Raw genomic sequence first — 18,483 nt, 5'->3', positions numbered from 1 at the left:
TGTTTTTAGCTGGTCATGAATTTAATGCTTAAATATGATGATTGCATTGTTTTTGTGATTGTTTCACATCACCTGGTTTCAGGTTCTTGAAATTTTGGAATTATATCGAAGGATATATGAAGAATTGCTTGCAATTCCAGTTATCAAGGGAAAGAAAAGTGAGCTAGAAAAATTTGCTGGCGGTTTATATACTACAAGTGTTGAGGTATTCAAAAAGTTAAAACAGTTGTGACTGTTGCATGCTATTTTTTGTTTATTTTCCTGCATAAACCTGACGATAGCTATTCAACTGTTTTCCAGGCTTTTGTTCCAAATACAGGTCGTGGGATACAAGGTGCCACCTCACATTGTCTTGGTCAAAATTTTGCAAAGATGTTCCAGATAAATTTTGAGAATGAGAAAGGTGAAAAGGCTATGGTCTGGCAGAATTCTTGGGCATACAGCACGCGCACGGTAATTTCTTGAGCGGTTATTTGTAAGCTATCAATAGTAATTAGGATACTTGTGAATCAATAAGCCTGAAGTATTCTTGTTCTTATAAAGAGTTTCATCAGACATTCCCTTCGCTGATAGTTACAGAACATGTGATGATAAATGATGGATGCAACTGGTAGTTAGCCTATGTCTTATTCATCCATTGGGCAAGTTCTTGTTGCATTTTTAAGGCTTCTCTTTTCCTCTTTTCTGAGCTTTTTTTAGGAAGGTAATTTTGACAAATTGTTCTGTACTGAATCAGTTATGGGCTGTGCCCAGCTTTTCTCAATCCAGTAGGGACCACATGGAACAGCCGATATTATATAGAATTTTCTTATTCTCTTTCATTTAAATGACACGCTCATTGTAAATGGAAGGAGTATCTTGGAGAGAAAGATATGGAAGAAGTTTTGTAGTCTTCTTGCGGTGTGCAGAGGTGAAAGTTTCGGCCATTTATTAGTATACTAATCGAGCATGGGCTAACAACTGTAAATTGCTCAGTTATTCTTCTATTCTTTGCATGTTGATTTTTATAAAGCAATGTGTATTAAGTTTAATGCTTTTTGTTATGCATTATCAAATACCCTTATTGCCGTAGTTGGTACGGTGTACTGAAACCTCAAGTTTAGGTAGTATGCTGCAAATAGAGTTCGTAATTATTTTAGTAAAATTATACAAGTACAAAAGTAGTCTAATTTTCAATACTTTTACTTACCTGCTAGATGCAAGTTTCTACCTATTTGGTAGTTCCACCGCTGCTCAATGATGTTGATGTACTCTTGGAAATACGTTGGATCTGCCTCCTTGATATGAATCTTTACTCTCTCCATCATATGATACAAGAATTCCATCTGGGGGTACCTCTCGTTGTCTACGACTTGAAGTACTCGTATAATAGTTTGATAGCCTTCATTATCTTCTCGGCCCGCTACCAGAATATTTGCCTCATCACCAAGTCTCGACAATGCTGCCTTCATTGCTAGCTCTCGCAAATCCACTTTTCTGCTACTCGAGACTGACAAATATCTGACGTGGGGCTACTTTTATCTTAGGAAGGCTTTTTAGTGCAACGTAGTTGGTAGCAAACTATGTCACTACTGGTCTCAAGATTTCTCCCCTACATACCTCCTCATCAGTGATTGGACCCGTGTATGGTTATAAATATATCTGGTGATGGTATTAGTGATAAGACCCATGTGGTTATAAATATATCTGGTGATGGTTTGGGCTGTCTCCACTGTCTGTTGTACCTTATGAATCTTCACAATATCTATCAACATGAGGTTGATCCAATGTGCACCATATTGGCTCTAGAAAATGTGGTTGCAATTCCATCAAATATCTTTGGTGGTCTTATATTGTGGCCCATTATCATTGATGAGCTACACGACATTCTTTCCTACCTGATCAATTACCTCCTCCATTAATCTGAGAATGTATATGGCGTCCTGCATATGATCAGAAGCATCAATCGACTTATGGAGGAAAAAAGTCTTTGTATCACAATATATCAAGAAGTTGATAATGCTCTGTCTGGTTTGATCGGTCCAACCATTATACATCACCTTCAATTCATATGTGGGTTACTTGCTCTTGTATGAGGCAATCAATTTCTCTAGCTCATTATTGGCGAGAACCCCACTGTAGATGTTCTTTAGTCTTGGAGGATTTACACCATGACCGACAACCTGTATGGAGGAAATCACAGACCTATAGTACGTATTATCTACCACATTCGTTGGGATATGGTTAAAGTGGACTCAGGATCCAATAGCTCGCCACATATCCTTCTTTAGCATTGTGTCAACTCCCTGTTGCTTCGAATCATTGCTGGAAAAGGCATGTGGATCTAAATCATTGATGGTAGATCCTGGTAGAATCTTCTTGGAGGACTTCTTTCTGCTACCAAAAACTCCAGCATAGATGCAATATGACCTCTCTAATTGAAGAGGTCCTCTTAAACTCTGGATCTTCCTCGCTGCTTAGGACCGGAGCCCAACTCGTAGTATATGGGACAAATCGAGACCTATGCCTGGTTACCTCATCCTGCTGCCGTTAATCATCCAGGCTCGTCTGAATGGCAGACTGAATCTGTGCTTCCTCGTCATCTGGAGCAGATGCCTTTGACTCCCTAGAGTGATAGGAAGATGGCTCTGCAGTTCGACAATCCACCTCCGCCTTCTTGGAAATCCTCTCTTTTGTTGCTTTGAAATTGGCGAGTGCGTCTTCATCAGCTACCGAGCCTCTTGTGTGCATTTCTGGCATATAGATACGTCGGGGTAATCACTTGCTTCAGCCTAGTTACCCCTCCTCTCTTGAACTCTGTGTTGTATCAGTTGCATTTTCAATGGTGCCGACTGAGAGCATTTGCCCATTATTCCAACCAATATCACGCTCTGGCTCCTTTTTTCTTGATGGTTCATCCTTTCAAGTTTATCAAGTACGTCAGTTTATCAATTATTTAATTTTTTTATTATGATTAAAATAATATATTTTACTTAAGAAAATATATTTGATTTATCTAACGCATAGTACTATTTTTTATTTTTTATTAATAAATTTTTAATAATTTTAAATTAAAAAATATTTTTAAACACCATAAATTCAAAAAAATACTTCTGAAATATGTATTATGTACTACTAATTTTTCATAATTTTTGGTATTAATTATATATTTTTAATTATTTTTAAATAAAAATAATTTTTAAATATAAATTTTTTAAAAAATTAATTTGAGTTCAGATCCATGTAGATCCCTACAATGGATGCTACATATTTTTTTAAGGTCCGTCGGCATGCATCAAAGGCTACTTATTTCTCAATTTTTTTTCAAATTTAGGCCTAGGCCACTATGCGTATGATTGCATTAAAACTTGAATAAAAAGACATCAAATTTAGCAGAAGAGTAGCTTGCATGCCCCTAAATATGCTTTTGATTTTATTTTTTTTGAATTATTGTTTACTATTTTATTTTTAATCCAAAAATATATTTTTAATTTTTAAAAATTATATCATCTAAAAATTAAAAATTTATATGTCATCATGTAGATCATCCATAATCTACAACATATCATAAAATGAAGATAAAATAAAAAAATTTGGCATGATCTTTTCTTATTTTGCAATTTTTAAGATATTTTTGGGCGTTCAAAAAAAAGAGAGAAAATGGGATATACCTTATTTAGGGTTGGATCCTTCTTCAATCCTTCCGAATCAGCGTATTTTTTGCTGTGGAAAAAGGGAGGGTATTCTGATAGGTTGGAAAGGTCTGAGAAGCTTCTCTGGCCTTCCCAACCAGCCTTTAAAACCAAAGAAAGAGAGGGGGACCGGTTCGGAACTGGTTCGGCGGACGGTTCGCACCGGTTCCACATGAAACCACTTGGTTCAGAGTTCAGACTAAGCCGGGCAATTCGTGATCAGTTTCGGTCGGTTCCTATCGGTTCGGGACCAGTTTCGAAAAAAATAGGTGAACTGACCCTGTCCCCCACTAGTTTGGTGGACCTTAAAACTAAGCATAAAATAGAATATAACACAAGCACTACAATATCATGTATAGTTGTTGTCTTACCTCAAGTTGCGGAGTTTGCAAAGCCTTCAATTTGTCATCTTGCTAAAAAGGCTAGAGTGTGGACATTAGGTATTAAATGAAAGGCCTTTCTGCTACTTGTTAACATTAGAGTGTTTCTTTTTTAAGGCAATCTAATTTTTCCCCTGGGTCTAAGTTGTTTGGCATAGGCAAACCAACTAGTGCTTCTAACAAATCCAAAATGATCATCTCATCAAGGCACCCACGATGAAGAAGTACAAAAGCTAGAACATGTTCCTTTGTTTCATGTTACAAGCCTTGGAAAGCATGGTTGGAATTAGAAGCAAAAATAAGCATATTTATTTTAATAGCACTCAAAACTCTAAAGCTTTTAAGTTCTTTAAATATTCATCATTTTAGCTATGCATGAATGAATAATCATGTCCTGTTACCCAGTGTCTGAAGAATGTTAAGGAACATGTTGTGTTAGGTATATGTTTTATTTTTAGATCCATTTTAGATTATGCTCTTAACTTAGAATGCATTGTAACATCTTTCTTCTTTCTATTGGAAAATTGGAAAATGATTTCTACTGTAAAAATCTTATTTTGTGTTGTAGTCTGTAGAGTGTCCTCTTTATGTGATCCTTCCGATGTTTTTGTTAAAAAAACTTTGGTCTAATATTTTCCTTTGAAGTTCTGCATGCCTAAAACTTGTTTATTTGTCAGTAGTAAATTTGTTTTTCTTTCCTGTTTAAGGAATATGAAGTGATGGGATCATTGCTATCTGTACTTTAAGAATGAAAGGAAACCATATACCATGTCTAAGATGCACTGCTTTTGCAGATAGGGGTGATGGTGATGGTTCATGGAGATGACAAAGGCTTGGTTCTGCCACCTAAAGTAGCAGCGGTCCAAGTTATTGTGATTCCTGTACCATATAAGGATGCTGATGCACAGGCCATCTTTGATGCCTGCACATCGACAGTTGATACACTATGTAAAGCAGGTTTCAGAGCTGAGGTGGACTTAAGAGATAATTATTCACCTGGTTGGAAGTACTCTCACTGGGAAATGAAAGGTGTTCCATTGAGACTCGAAATTGGGCCAAAGGATTTAGCAAATAATCAGGTAGATAAGGAGCTGATTATTTTTTTTGGTACATAGTTAGTTTTCTTTGGTAGCAACCAAATTGATCCATTGAAACTCATGCTTTGTCATGCATGTGTGATTTTATGTGTGTCCTGGCATGTTTGCATGCATTTATTGTGGTAACAAAGTTGTGCATCTATGCACTTCCGTTGCTGTTTTTTTCCTGTTGGTTAGTGTGGTATCAGTGTAATAATCATTTTAAAAGACTCTGAAAATTATCTTATCTAACACCATAGCAATAAATGCATAAATGCTTACCTGCTTTATATTTAAAGTATGAAATTCCTGTTCTGTAAATTGCTCTTCATATTTCATAGTTTGTCAAATGGAATATTGCTGTATTCTTCTCAGTTTTGTATCCAATGTTGTTCCTGGTTGTCTAATGTACGGAGAATGTCGATGGTGCACAATACTAAGACTATTGTGATAGTTCAATGAATGATTAGTGATTTAATTGATGCGATACTTCCTTTATTTTGTGTTATCCAGTTAGACACTATTTTGTATATTATTAGTAAGTTTTCTGTTTATACCGTTTAAGTTGGTGATATAGATGAGTTGGTGATAGAGAATAGAACTGTGTTTCTGTACTCTTAAATGGAAGAATGTGTTATTAATCTTTCTGGACGTGTTTCAACAAGATATTTCTGGAAGAAAAATCATGTGCTATTTTTAAAGTGTTTGCTATAAAGGCTAAACCTAAGATAATGTTGGATGCTTGTAAATCCAAATTGTGAACTCTTTTACTGATTGGAATAAGAGGAGCGACTACTTTGGTTAGTGAAACAAGGAAGGTTGTATGAGGACAAGGAAGGAAATAAGAAAGGAATTAAATAATAGTATCTAGATTTAACAATTATATTTATGTTTAGTGCCTTAGTGGTATTATTATAATGCACGGCAGGGGAATCTTTTTAGTATGTCGGATCATCGGTTCTTTTAAGAACCCTAGGAAAGAGAAGCCTAGGTGAAGAAAGTATCTAATGAAGGAAAGAGATAACAAGAAACAAGAATCCTGGCTGTCATAACCTGGATTTGCAGAACATAAGACACTCGAAATTAATATGCTCAATACATCTACTGTGCAGCTGTATGATTCTCTTGGGACCACATTGTGGTCCTTTACTGTGAAAAATTCTCTCCTTCCTGTGAAATCTTACTACAAAATGAAAGGCTAGTGTTCATATCCAATTCTATCTAGCATTGAAAATGAGTGCATCCACAGCAGCTATCCCTTGTAATCGAGGCTACCAATCAGCAAGTCCAACCACATCATAAAAAGGTGAGTGTTTTTAGCTCCCTCTTTCTCTCTCTTTTATTTTATAGAGAACTGAAAATGAACAAAACTGCATAACTTATAACTGCGAATCTTCCATGTATACATTTAGATCTAAGCAGAAAATGTTTCAAATCAACCAAAAGGGATCTATACTTTGTACTCTCCAAACCCTTTGGTTTAGCATGACATACACATACTAGACCTTGAAACATGGATATTAGTATGACACTTGGACCCAGCTTGATAAGAAAAAATTCTTAGATATTGAAAGGATTGGAGACTTGGATACACACCTAACACACAAACCTGAATTGATGTAACATAGCCGGAGCTTTAGGTCAGGAAATCTTGAAATGGATTTTCTTTGGTATGACTGTTATAGGTGCAATATTAAAAGAAAGGTTGCATTTGAAGACCAGTTTTCAGATCCGTCAATTGCCTTGCTTTAGTTTGTCCTTGAAATTTGATAACATGGTATCGAGAGGTTCCACACTCCACAATCTTCTTGTGTGTTAGAAGTCTCTGAAAGCAAGATTCTCATGTTACTTTCTCTTTATATGCAAAAGTTGTTGCACAGCTGCACCTGCAGTTCTCTTTTAAGGAATAGAAAGTCCAAGGAAAGGATCAACAAGAGCGTCTTCTGAGCACCAAAGATCTGTGAAGAATGATGGCCTTCTCCCATAAGTAACAAATCTCAAATTGTGAAGAATGATGGCCTTGGATTTTCACATTATTTTCTATTTTGATTTACAAACTAATCCTCTTAAGAATATGACCTCATATTAGTTGTCAACCAGAATTTTCTGTTTACTAAATCGGATGCACACCAGAGTGGAGTCATGTGTGCTAGATTGTTTGGCTTGTACATGGCTCCAGTGTCTGATCTTGCTTGGATGCCATCGTATGTCTATAATCAGATGAAAAGTTTATTTGTAACTTGTGTTAGCTAGAGATTTCATTTTTAGGTTTTGTAAATGTTGACACTTTTGGATACTTGGATCTGACATAACTTGGCACGACATAGTTGGACACTCCACATTGAAGTGTCATGCAGAAATGACATAGTTTCAAGTATTGGACACTTCAATTATCAACTGTGTATTAAAGTTATCTCAACTATTCTTTATTAATGTAAACATCCCTAAATTTGCACAAGGAATAATTTTTACAACTTAGTAGGATATCAACTAAAATACACCTAAGAATGCCTTAATGTTGTATATGTTGAGTGCTTTTATGCATACATTTATGTCTTGTATGTTTGTTATTTGTACCTATTTGTGCCTATATAAATGTGTATACATAGGCACGGATGTGTATGTATGTATACCATGTCATGATGCCTAGAATTTTAGGAGGCTACAATGTCCAACACTTGGGATAGTTGGACATGACACCAAAGCGTTCAGGTATCTTTAAGTTTGATGACCAAGACCTGATACACCTATAGATATATCAGCAGTAGGCATGGCATGCTCTTTTTATGTATAAACCAAGCAAGTGGTTCAATGTCCTAGTCAAGTCACTTAAATTATATAAGACAATAAAATATTCAATTGTTGCTAATAATTTTCACATTCCAAGACATGACCTACATCCAAGGTTCAAAATGTCAAGAATTGATGTTGTATCAACTAGAAGTGGTTTGGTGTCATATCGAGGATTTATTGAAAAAGGGTATTGATAGGTAGATGTAGATACAGCCATTTTTGTCATCCAAAACTCCAGTTCTGGGCTTTTTATCATGTTTTTCTTTCCTAAAAGCTATGGTTCTGCAAGAAATAAGACAGGAATATCGAGTTAAATGCCCTAATCAAAGTTTGTGTGCGCTAGAGTTTTCTGTGCATGGCTGCATGCTGAAGTCATTAACATGTATGTGTCACCCAACATCACATAGCTTGCAACTTAAAATACCTTTAAAATATATACATGTTAAAGTTAACAATCCAAATGAAAGTAAACACAGATGGTGCCAATGACTTGGGTTCGACCCTTGCCTTAGCCCGATTTGTGGCTGGGTTAGCTCTCGTCCTAGTCTCCCCAAAAAGGAAGTAAACAATGAAGGAATAGTTCATAACAACTTTTACCAAGTGTTGTCAAATGCAAGCCTAAGGCACAGGGTGCAACAAGGCTCAACCCCAGCATCTTGCCTACCCTCAGGCGAAACCCTTTTACTTGGGCACTAAAAAAAGTGCATTGTGCCTCAAGAAAAACCTTAGAAGCAAAAAGTGTGCCGTACATTTTTTTTATTCTTAGCCATTAATCATTCAGGGTTTGATCAAGATTTGAGGATTTTGTGGCCAAAAGAGAGAGAGGTATGAAACGGAGAGATAGGTGAACTGGAGAAGAGATGGATCTTGTGTTCTGATGGCCTGATTGAGAGAAACATGCAGATTCTGGGATCTGAAGAGGTGGATTTTGGCATTCTTCTACTTCTTGTGCTCTTGCTACTGCTGCTGCTAGATATGTATCAGAAACAAGCGACACCCTACTCTTCCTCTTCCTCTTCATCTTTAGCTGCTGTTGCAGCTATGGTTTTATTCATCAAAAACAGAACAGTGGATAGAAATTGATAATTCATTATTAATATGTTTAGAATCTTGTATTTATTATTATTTACATGTATGTCTATATTTTTTTGCTCCTCACTTCGTCAAGGCGTGTGCCTTGCATTATGCCCTCCGCCGAGGCTCCAAGAGAACTTGTGCCTTACTGCAACTTTCACCTATTGACAACTTTGGTAGCACCTGTAACCCAAAATCATTCAAATGGTCACTATTATCGTGGATGATCAAGTACTTGGCACTAGTTTACCTATCCATCTTCTTTTATCAATTTCTTAATTTTTCAAAATTCTTATAGCATGTCATAAGATTAATGCTCATTGATTCTTTCGGTCTAGCAATTCATCTTCTTTAGTGATTTAACGGCATTATCTTCTTTAGTCGACTACCCTAAAACGATTTAGTTTCTCTGATCCGATACGCTTGCTTGTAACTATTTGAAATTTATAATAATTTCAGTCCTTGTCATGGGTGGGTCCTGGCACACCTAAGTTGCACCTATTGTGGATGAAATTCTGTTTGCATTTGCGTATCACTGGTGCAGGAATGGTTGTAGATTTGTCAATCTGATGCGAAAACCCCTTTAGCAACTTGTCTCTCTTCTTGTTTTCACATTCAAATGGTAGAAAACAAGAGAGAATCACCCTTTAACATTACTTCCCTGGCAGTAACCAGATGTACCAATCGGTCCAAGAGCGAACTTGGATCCATTCAGGGCAAACTAACATTGATCTGTCCTCAAAATATTCGACCCACCCTCGATTTAGGTTGTCCAAAGGAGGTTAAGGTAATATTTGTTCTATCTAGCCTCCTTGTATCGTGGAGGCCTTGATCCCTTATGTACTGAGTGGTACGCACTAAGCCATTCGATATTTCAAACCTTGCCTACATTCAATTAAAGGGAGGTTTGTTGTTTGTTTCCTTTTAAGTGTGCTGTTCATTGGAATTATACAAGGAACCTCATTTACATCACAGCACTGTAGCAGACCCATACAAGTACTGGCCAGTTAAAGTACAATGAACTGTTTCTTTACAAGGCAGTGACATGGTTACTTCACAGATTTGTAAATCTGCATATACCTAGTAATCTGCTCTCTCTTTTGTTACCTATACTATTATATAGCACAAGCACGAGCGTACATATTCCTTAATCATCATCATCAGCATCTCCACCTCTGGCTGAAGTTAATTGTTACTTTAGACCCCTTTGCAATCTTAAATTTTCAACTTTAATAACCAAAAAACTCTTGCATATACTTGTCAAACTTTGATTTATAAGTTAATAAGCCTTAAATATCTAAAATCTGATGCTACTGATAGAAAAAAGTTTTGCATGCAGCCACCTAGTTATTCTTTATTTTGTATTAAAAAATTCTCCTTTTCATATATTCTTTTGAACACCTTAGAATCTAACTTATTTAATTTCCAGCTTTCTTTGCATTATTAAACCTTGCACACAAGGTTTACTGTCTCGATACCGGAACCCGTACCGGTACTATTTTGTTACAGTGTTCTGGTACAGAGGCAGGTTCGGCATACCGAGTGTCAGTACGCATCCCGTACCGCATATTGGTTCAGTATCGCTACGGTATGGCCGGTATGCATTGGTACCGACTCGTACGGCAAATGTTAGTTGTACATGCAGCAGATATCTAAAAGTTGTTATCAGTATATGTATTGAGCACATGCAATACATTTGTGAAATTTTGAGGGATAGATTTGAGGGAAAAAAATGCTTCTTTCTCCAAACAGTTGTTTTGGATTAATAAAATACATCTATTCTAGTTATTTTTTACAACACATATACTGATACATTCTTTCTGGGTTATACACTTGTTTTTCATCCTCTCTTTATCACTCTGCATATGATGTTTCTGAGTGATGTATATACCAATGTGTTGTAAAAAAAAGGATTTGTTTTGATGATAGAGGCATGCTTCTTGGAATATCATGCTGCATGATCTGTGCATGACACAGAAATTCTGGTTGGATGTAACATGGATTCCCAGGAATTACCTATGTGATTGCTCCATCAAGTGTGAAATGAATGCCATCTTATTGTTGACTTATCTGAACCTCGTTAACATGCATCAATTTACAATATAATTGATGACAACATCTCTAAGGTTTTGCCAGTTTTCTATATAGCTGGGTAGAGAGGGTTTCTTGGCTTCTTGAATCGTTGCTTCCTTTCTTTTATGTGGTATATCTCTAAAAAAAAACTTGAATGCATGGTGGAGATCACTATAGATGCCACTGGGTACCTTTCCATAATCATTTCAGGGATTGTTATAATCAACAAGACATGCTAAGTGTGATTTTACAACTGATCTCAGATAAACGAGTATTATCTGGTTGTTTGGGTATGATATTCATCAAATTTCGATACATTTAATTATGAACTATATCAGTAGAGAAGTATATGCTAATGGATGGAATGGGTGATTTAGTTTTTCAGAAGAGTATTTTTGATTTATTCTGGAATCTCATTCTGAAAGCTGGCTTTTTTCCATTGGCATAAATGAATTTTCCTTGATAATCATATGATATGGAGTTCTTGACTGGGTGCTACAGCTGATAATGGATTTTGTTATATCATCTTGCATTAAGCATGTTACTTTAATATTTCGTTTTGCCCTAGAACATATTTTGTTGTTTAATTTTCAGGTACGGGTTGTTCGCCGTGACAATGGTGCAAAGATGGACATACCAATGCACAGTTTGGTAGAAAAAGTAAAAGAGATACTATCCTATATTCAAGAGAGCCTTTTTAATGCAGCAAAACAAAAGAGAGATGCTTGCATCAAGGTCATCAATACATGGGATGAATTCATAGCAGCTCTTAACGACAAAAAGTTGATTCTGGCTCCCTGGTGTGATGAAGAGGTGTGGTATATCCTTATCATGAAAGTTATTTAGTTATAATCTATATAATATTATCTACTCATTTGTGGGGCTATTAGGTCATTTATTCTTTGATTGGGCGAAATCATAATTCTAGCTTAGGTAATATCATTATTTTTAATATTGACGGTGTGGAATGACAAATGAACATGAAATGGAATAACAAATGTTTTATTTTAGGTGCTCCTGATTTGCTAAAACCATTAGTTATCTACATATATATATATACTTCTGTATCTTTTAAATTAAATATGTTCAAGTCAGTGTTCATTACCTTAATGAATTGCAGTGGACTTTGTCTAATTTTTTCCCTCAAAAAAAAAAATCAGTCAAGGTTACATGTGATATAGTTTGCCTGCTAAGAAGTCTAAAGTGTTGATGGCCTTTTTTTAGTCTATAGAAACGTATAAGTGCTAGTCCTTTTACTCTAGAAATCAATTATTATCTTAGCCTAGTGATGTTCTTTTATTTTGGGATGATTTGAGTGGGTGCAAAATTTGTTTTTTCAAGAAATAATATTGTTATTTTTAGATATGCTTCCTTACAATATAGAGTTGTTTAGTTGTTATTTTAAGAAGTTAAAGAAAGAACTTTCTCAAAGCTGTGGGAAGTTAAGGGAAAATTTGACAGTAAGAGAATGACATAGTTACTCGGGAGCATTAGTTCAGATATATGTTTAGGGAGGAAGAAGACGACCTGGGCGGCTTGTTGAATTCACTGGCTGAGGTTAGGGTATCTGAGGAGGAGGATCAAGTGACATGCTGGTGGGCACAATCAATTTTCAGTTAATAGCTTCTACCCTTAACTTCAGCAAAGAGGCTCCTTATGCCTGAGAAAATCAAGGTGTTCTGTTGGAACAAGATTTTCATGGGTTTTAATCTGAGAAAACATAATGGAATAGGCCGGTTAGTCTGCAGTTTTTGTGGTAAGCATGAGGATACTGGAAAGCATTTTCTGCTCGGTTGTTGCTTTGTTGCAAAGTCTTTTTGGCAGAAATTTTGGCCGTAGGCTGTACCTAAGAAGCTTCGTGGAAGACCCCAGGTGGGGCGGCGGAGAGGGTTGGTGTTGGAGGAACTTAATTGTTTGCTGTGTTATACAGGCACTTCAATTTAGCCTAAAATACCTGCACTGACACTTGACCACAGACATTGGTATGACATAAGAAGAAATTCTTAGATATCTAAAAGGATCCGATGCTTACACATGCAACCCACCAGACGCATGGACTCAAGTCAATGCATAAATGGAAACCTGGTCAGGATATGGTAGCCGCTTGTATCTGTTGGGCATTGTGGTTGGCATGAAATGCAGGAAGGTTCGGCAGTAAGAAGCAAAGAGGCCTGCAGCTAATTAGAAGAGCAATGAAGTGGTAAAAGAGTGGTTTAGAGCTGCTTCAGCTTATAAGCAGCACAGTACGTAGGACCTTTAAGAGGTTGAGTTCAATTTTGTGATCGATTTAATTTTTTGCATTGGATTGGTCCTGTATTTCCTATGGTTTCTGTTAGGATGCATTGCCAGGAGCTGTTGTTCAGGACCTGCTGTTGCCTCTTTATAGGGTCTTGTTGTTTTTTGTTACTTTCATTGTCTCAGTGAAATTTTGTTAGGATCCTTGAGCCTAAGTTTTCCTCAAAAAAGAAAAAAACAAGGAGTAGCATTGATGTTGCTTCCAAATAGGACTCGTTCCATTTTTTTCTTTTTGGTGTTGAGATGCATAATAAAATTCTAGATACCAAGGCAAACCTACCACAAGGAGGCAAAAAATAATCAGATGGTGCTTGTTGCAAGGGGGTTCTTTGAATGTAAATGAGTGAAGTATCATGGACAAGACTTATGTAGGCAGGATAAAGACTGATGAATGATGGTCATGGCTTCTTTCTATTTCCTCCTACCTTAAATATAAGCTTATGGGGATGATGTTAAACGGTTTGTTGAAGTCATATTTAATTTGTAAAGCGATCTTCATTGTAGAACTCCATTAGAACACTTCGTTTTCACTCCAGATGCTACCAAATAGCTTTCTTTGGAGAGTTGACAGGTTCAGAATAGGCACATCCATGCATGCATGCATGCATATGTTCTTGCATGTGGGTGCATGTGTGTGTGAGATTGCATTGCAAGCATGGGTGTGTGTGTGCATGTGTTTGTTCACGTATGTGTGCATGCTTGGGGTGTGTGGGTGTGTTTGTGTGCTTGTAAATATGGGATTTTGGTAAGAAAATTAGTCTTTCTTGAGTTGTCTGGATGTTTACGGCTTGTTTGGTATCATTGTTGTTTTGTATTTTGTTCCTCTACAAATTAGCAAAATATCAAATGGAGATTGAATTTGAAGATAGCATTGCACAGAATTCCTGTTACCCCCTGCTTTTGTTTCGCACATTTTTTGAAAGCAGTGAATTCCTTGCTTACAAAAGTCACTAAATATCTCAGAAACAATTTGAGACAACAAGGGTTTCATGACATGTTGTTCAGTCTAGTTTATTTTTTTCTTGGGTTCTCGAAAAGAAAAGGAAAAAAAAGGAAAAAACAAGAATGTTACCATACTGTTCCCATGTGAAACCGGCACCAGGTGCCAGGATGTTGACACCCTATGTCCTGGTACTTACTGGCAGTTCCAGTCTATATCAGTGCATAGTGATGGTACCTTACTGCTGCGTACCGGCAGTTTTTCTTTTTCTTTTGAAGCTGCTGGGTTTGGTACGTATGGTCGGTACTGGACTGGTACTATATTATTCCAATAAAAAAATGGAATAGGGTTTGGTACTAGTATTTAAAACGATGAAATGGGCTTTTAGTTTTTTCTATGAGTTATATCTTCTATTTATTTATTTTTCTAGTTAATTGTAGAAACACAATTACTTGCCTGAATTTTTGAAGATGTCTTATTACTAGATTCAATAGACAATTGAAATTGTGCAGCTATGTCCTATATAAGTTAGTGATGTGATATGTTTTCTTTATATAGGATGTCGAAAAAGATGTGAAGGCTCGAACGAAGGGAGAACATGGAGCTGCTAAGACATTGTGCACGCCATTTGATCAGCCTAGACTTCCTGAAGGTATCCCATGTGCTTATGTTTTATTTATAGTTTAGAATTCTTTCTGATTAGTTGTGGAATGAAGCCTTCATCTATAGCAGGTTTTGTTAATTGAGAGATCTATATCCAAGGGCAAAAATGCTATGGGGCCCAACCCTAGTACCAAGAAAAGCTATATTACTGTGTGTCACGAGGGGATTGGTGCTTTATATCACAACACTGTGCATTGCACTACCCTGCGAATGGCACCAATACTCTCATATCGGATGGCATAAAACTCTCTTTGTTACCATCATTGGCCCCATATCATTAATATATGCCTAATTGTGCTAGTTAATGATTTTAATTCTTAAATGTATCAAGTATGTCTATATAGAATTTGAGAGTATTGTAGATCTACATTCTAAGAACATCAATAGTCTTCATGCTAATCATTTGAAATGCTCGTGATGAATGAAGCGTTAAAACCAATTGCAGCTCTTACAAGGAATAATAAAATGTAGTAGAGATACAAGTATGTTGCATGCACATACCATGGATCTGATCATAATTCTTGAACTGGCCAATTTTTACCAGTCTTATGGTTTATCAATATTTAAATTTTATCTTAGCGCGCCAAAAAAAAAGAAAGAAAAAGACAGATCAATCTTTGTTTCTTTGATTAAGTGCTCGAGATGTTTAACTAACCTATCCCAAGCATTTGGGGAGGATCAAAAAATGAGTAATGTAATTAATAATGAAATCTTTCTATTTGATTTGTAAGATCCAATGTTGAGCATATTGTGCTTATAAAATATTTTTGAGCAACTGCTTACCTAGTTGTTACCCATTGAGACAAGGTTTGCCGAACTAATATTGGAGGTTGTACCAGCTAGCAACCGGTTCCATACCATGCCGTTCCGAGACGTGTCGAAACAGGGAGAGCTGGATAGGTAGGGATGGAGGGAGGAGATAGAGGAAAAGAGAGAGAGAGAGAGAGAGAGAGAGAGAGAGAGAGAGAGAGAGAGAGACTTATCGGAACCGTCGAATGTGGAAGGAAGGGGGCTCGAACTATCGTGATTCACGAGCAGGCGAACCACATTTTTTGGGGGGCTGGAGGGTATTTAATAGGCGAATTAGCTCCGTCTCAAATAAATAGGCTGAACCGTGCCGGTCGCTGACCAGTCTTATTTGATATGCCCCAAATTGTCCGGTTTGGTATGGTTGGGCCATCCCTGCATTGACAACTCCTGGGATGAATTTAATCCACTTTTCCTACTTGAACTATTTAACTGACTAAAATGTACTCATTTCCTTCGTGGGAGCCCTTAAGCCTATCATGGACAATCTGGTCATTTCAAATATAAAGTGTCTGATTCATGAGCCTTCATTTGGCATATGAAGGCATGGAATATCATACAAAAGAAAATGGAGATCTTGGAAAACAAATTCCCTGAGTTACGGTATTTTATGTCTTGTCCCTCTGTATGGAAAATATGCTAACTTGTATTACGCATATTAATATTCTGTTTGATTCATTTTCGTCTTTTCGATCTGCTTCCACTCAAAATGAATTCACCTTCCAGAATTTCAGTGCCTTAGGCATTTGTTTGTTTTGTATTCCAACCATATTTCCTTATATTTTCCAATGGGTATTTTATTCGTGTGCTTTCTGTGGAATTACTGTTTCTGGTCATACCGACAGTATTATCAATTCATGTGTAGGTACTCTCTGCTTTGCCTCGGGAAAGCCTGCAAAGAAGTGGACTTACTGGGGCCGAAGCTACTAACCAGTTGGCCTATCTGAAGATTGTGGTTTTCATAGTCATTCACCAAATTCATTCAGAATAGATGGTGCCTATCTCATGGGCACGGATTTGTACTTTTCACCCAGTAACACATTATCTTTTTTGAGCTTTGCTCAACTGATTTTGTTAAATTGAGGTGTTGCATTACTGGACTTTGGCTGATTTTGCAGAGCTTTTAAATTATGAGAGATTGGTATATTACATTGTGCAACCTATTATTGTCTATCGTGCAAGCTATATATTAGAAGATTGAATAGACGGTAACAATTATAAAGTTCACCCTCACTTGAGTTGAAAGAAATATCAACTTTATTATATGTTTTCCTGGCTATGGGTGCATTGCATGCGGGCTAGCAGGTTCCATTCTTCATAGAAAACCTTCATACATATATTTTGAGCCTCGTGAGAATAAAGTAATTTTTTGTATGGTTGCGTTTGCTGAAACCTTTAGAGCACTCGATATATGCTTGTTCTACTTTATGTTTATTTCTAGAGATGGATGGCTATGTTAATCATTTGGGACAGAAATTGGATGCGAGTCTGCATTGCATTAAAACAGGAAATGGATAAAAATTGAGAATTGAATTGGACAATTTTTTGCTAAACTTTGGACCATGAAGATTTCAGTTCTCCCCGGAGCAATCAGTGAATAATAGTTTAAGACTAATATATTGCTATTGTAAACAATTTGGAATGGTGGATGATGGTTCTCTCTCTGTAAATTATACTCCCGGACCCTCATCTGAGGAATGACAAATTATCGGGGTTGACCCAACCCTTCCCATGACCAGTGACATTGCAAATGCTATGACGACTAAACGCCAAATTTATTCTAGTAATTCATGATGCTAATGCATAATGTGCGAGGTTATTCAAAAGGATCACTTAATAGATGGCTGTAGTTGCATCAATCATCATTGTTCAGGAGTGCATGATGTATAAGTGTGCACTTGTTACGGATTTCCTTGAGCATTGCTAAGGGCTGCTTGTTTGCTGGTAATCGGGCATGTTCCAGTTGCAAATGGTACAATTGAATTGCAGGTTACGATTGAATTATGGAAAAGGGTCCAAATCTTGTAAATGAAACTGCAGAAAAAATTGGGTGGAGTTTCCGTTATAATATTTTTTGCAGTTAAATATTTGGTAGAATTTGATAATGGGAATCCTGCACATTTCTCATTTCTTATTGGGGAAAATTAATTTAGCCAACAAAAATTATAATCAGTGGAATATTTCGGTGATTTGTCTGTTTGCCAAGCCGCCGTCCATCCCATAATCTTCAGCCAATTCTTTCAACGATCCCCCCCCCCCCCCAACATCTGTGCCGAGTCCTTCCCCTTTCTCATTTCCCTAAACTGAGAAACCCCACCAATGGTACTGCCATTTAACCGGTCTTCACTTTCCTGCATACGTTAGCTGAGTGCGGTCTTCAAAGCCATCCAATACTCCCACTTGACAAATAAGACCAATCAAATGAGCACTGGCATTTGATTGTATAGAGCAAGGTATAGAGCTTTGACACGATATCAATTGCAAAAGCACCAAACATTGTATGCCATACCATATCAAATCAGTGCGAAACATATGCATGGTATGAAGAATATACTGACATTTGATATGCCAAACCGGTCCCGCACCATAACATAATGATAGCATGGCACTAGTATAAGACTCGGTACATAGACGACATATCTTAGCATGCGGGAAAAAAAAATGCCATAACCTGGATTATGTAATTTTTAAACTTAAAATCAAATCTAAAG

The 18,483-nt window shown here is 36.7% G+C and overlaps 1 protein-coding gene across 4 annotated transcripts in view; it reads left to right on the top strand.

The window, feature by feature from the left end:
* The window catches only part of LOC148714234 (proline--tRNA ligase, cytoplasmic-like), a 51,916-nt gene extending 34,881 nt beyond the window's left edge, over positions 1 to 17,035 (top strand). For 2 of the 4 annotated variants that reach the window (XM_088717746.2, XM_088717747.2), the window contains exons 9-14: positions 83 to 205; positions 301 to 453; positions 4,846 to 5,130; positions 11,662 to 11,880; positions 14,861 to 14,954; positions 16,638 to 17,035. In XM_088717746.2, coding sequence (XP_088573872.2) covers positions 83 to 205; positions 301 to 453; positions 4,846 to 5,130; positions 11,662 to 11,880; positions 14,861 to 14,954; positions 16,638 to 16,702 — 939 coding nt within the window. In that variant the 3' untranslated portion in view covers positions 16,703 to 17,035. The remainder of the gene's footprint in view (positions 1 to 82; positions 206 to 300; positions 454 to 4,845; positions 5,131 to 11,661; positions 11,881 to 14,860; positions 14,955 to 16,637) is intronic. The other 2 variants (XM_088717749.2, XM_088717748.2) reach the window with 1 other exon arrangement.
* The last annotated feature ends 1,448 nt before the right edge of the window (positions 17,036 to 18,483 follow it).

Source organism: Phoenix dactylifera, chromosome 3 (assembly GCF_051530095.1).
Source record: "Phoenix dactylifera cultivar Ajwa chromosome 3, Ajwa_hap1_PhDact_Kaust_v1.1, whole genome shotgun sequence".
In the NCBI taxonomy this organism is placed as follows: Eukaryota; Viridiplantae; Streptophyta; class Magnoliopsida; order Arecales; family Arecaceae; genus Phoenix; species Phoenix dactylifera.
Note: the sequence above shows the minus strand (reverse complement) of the source record. Positions and strands in the feature narration are given on the sequence as shown.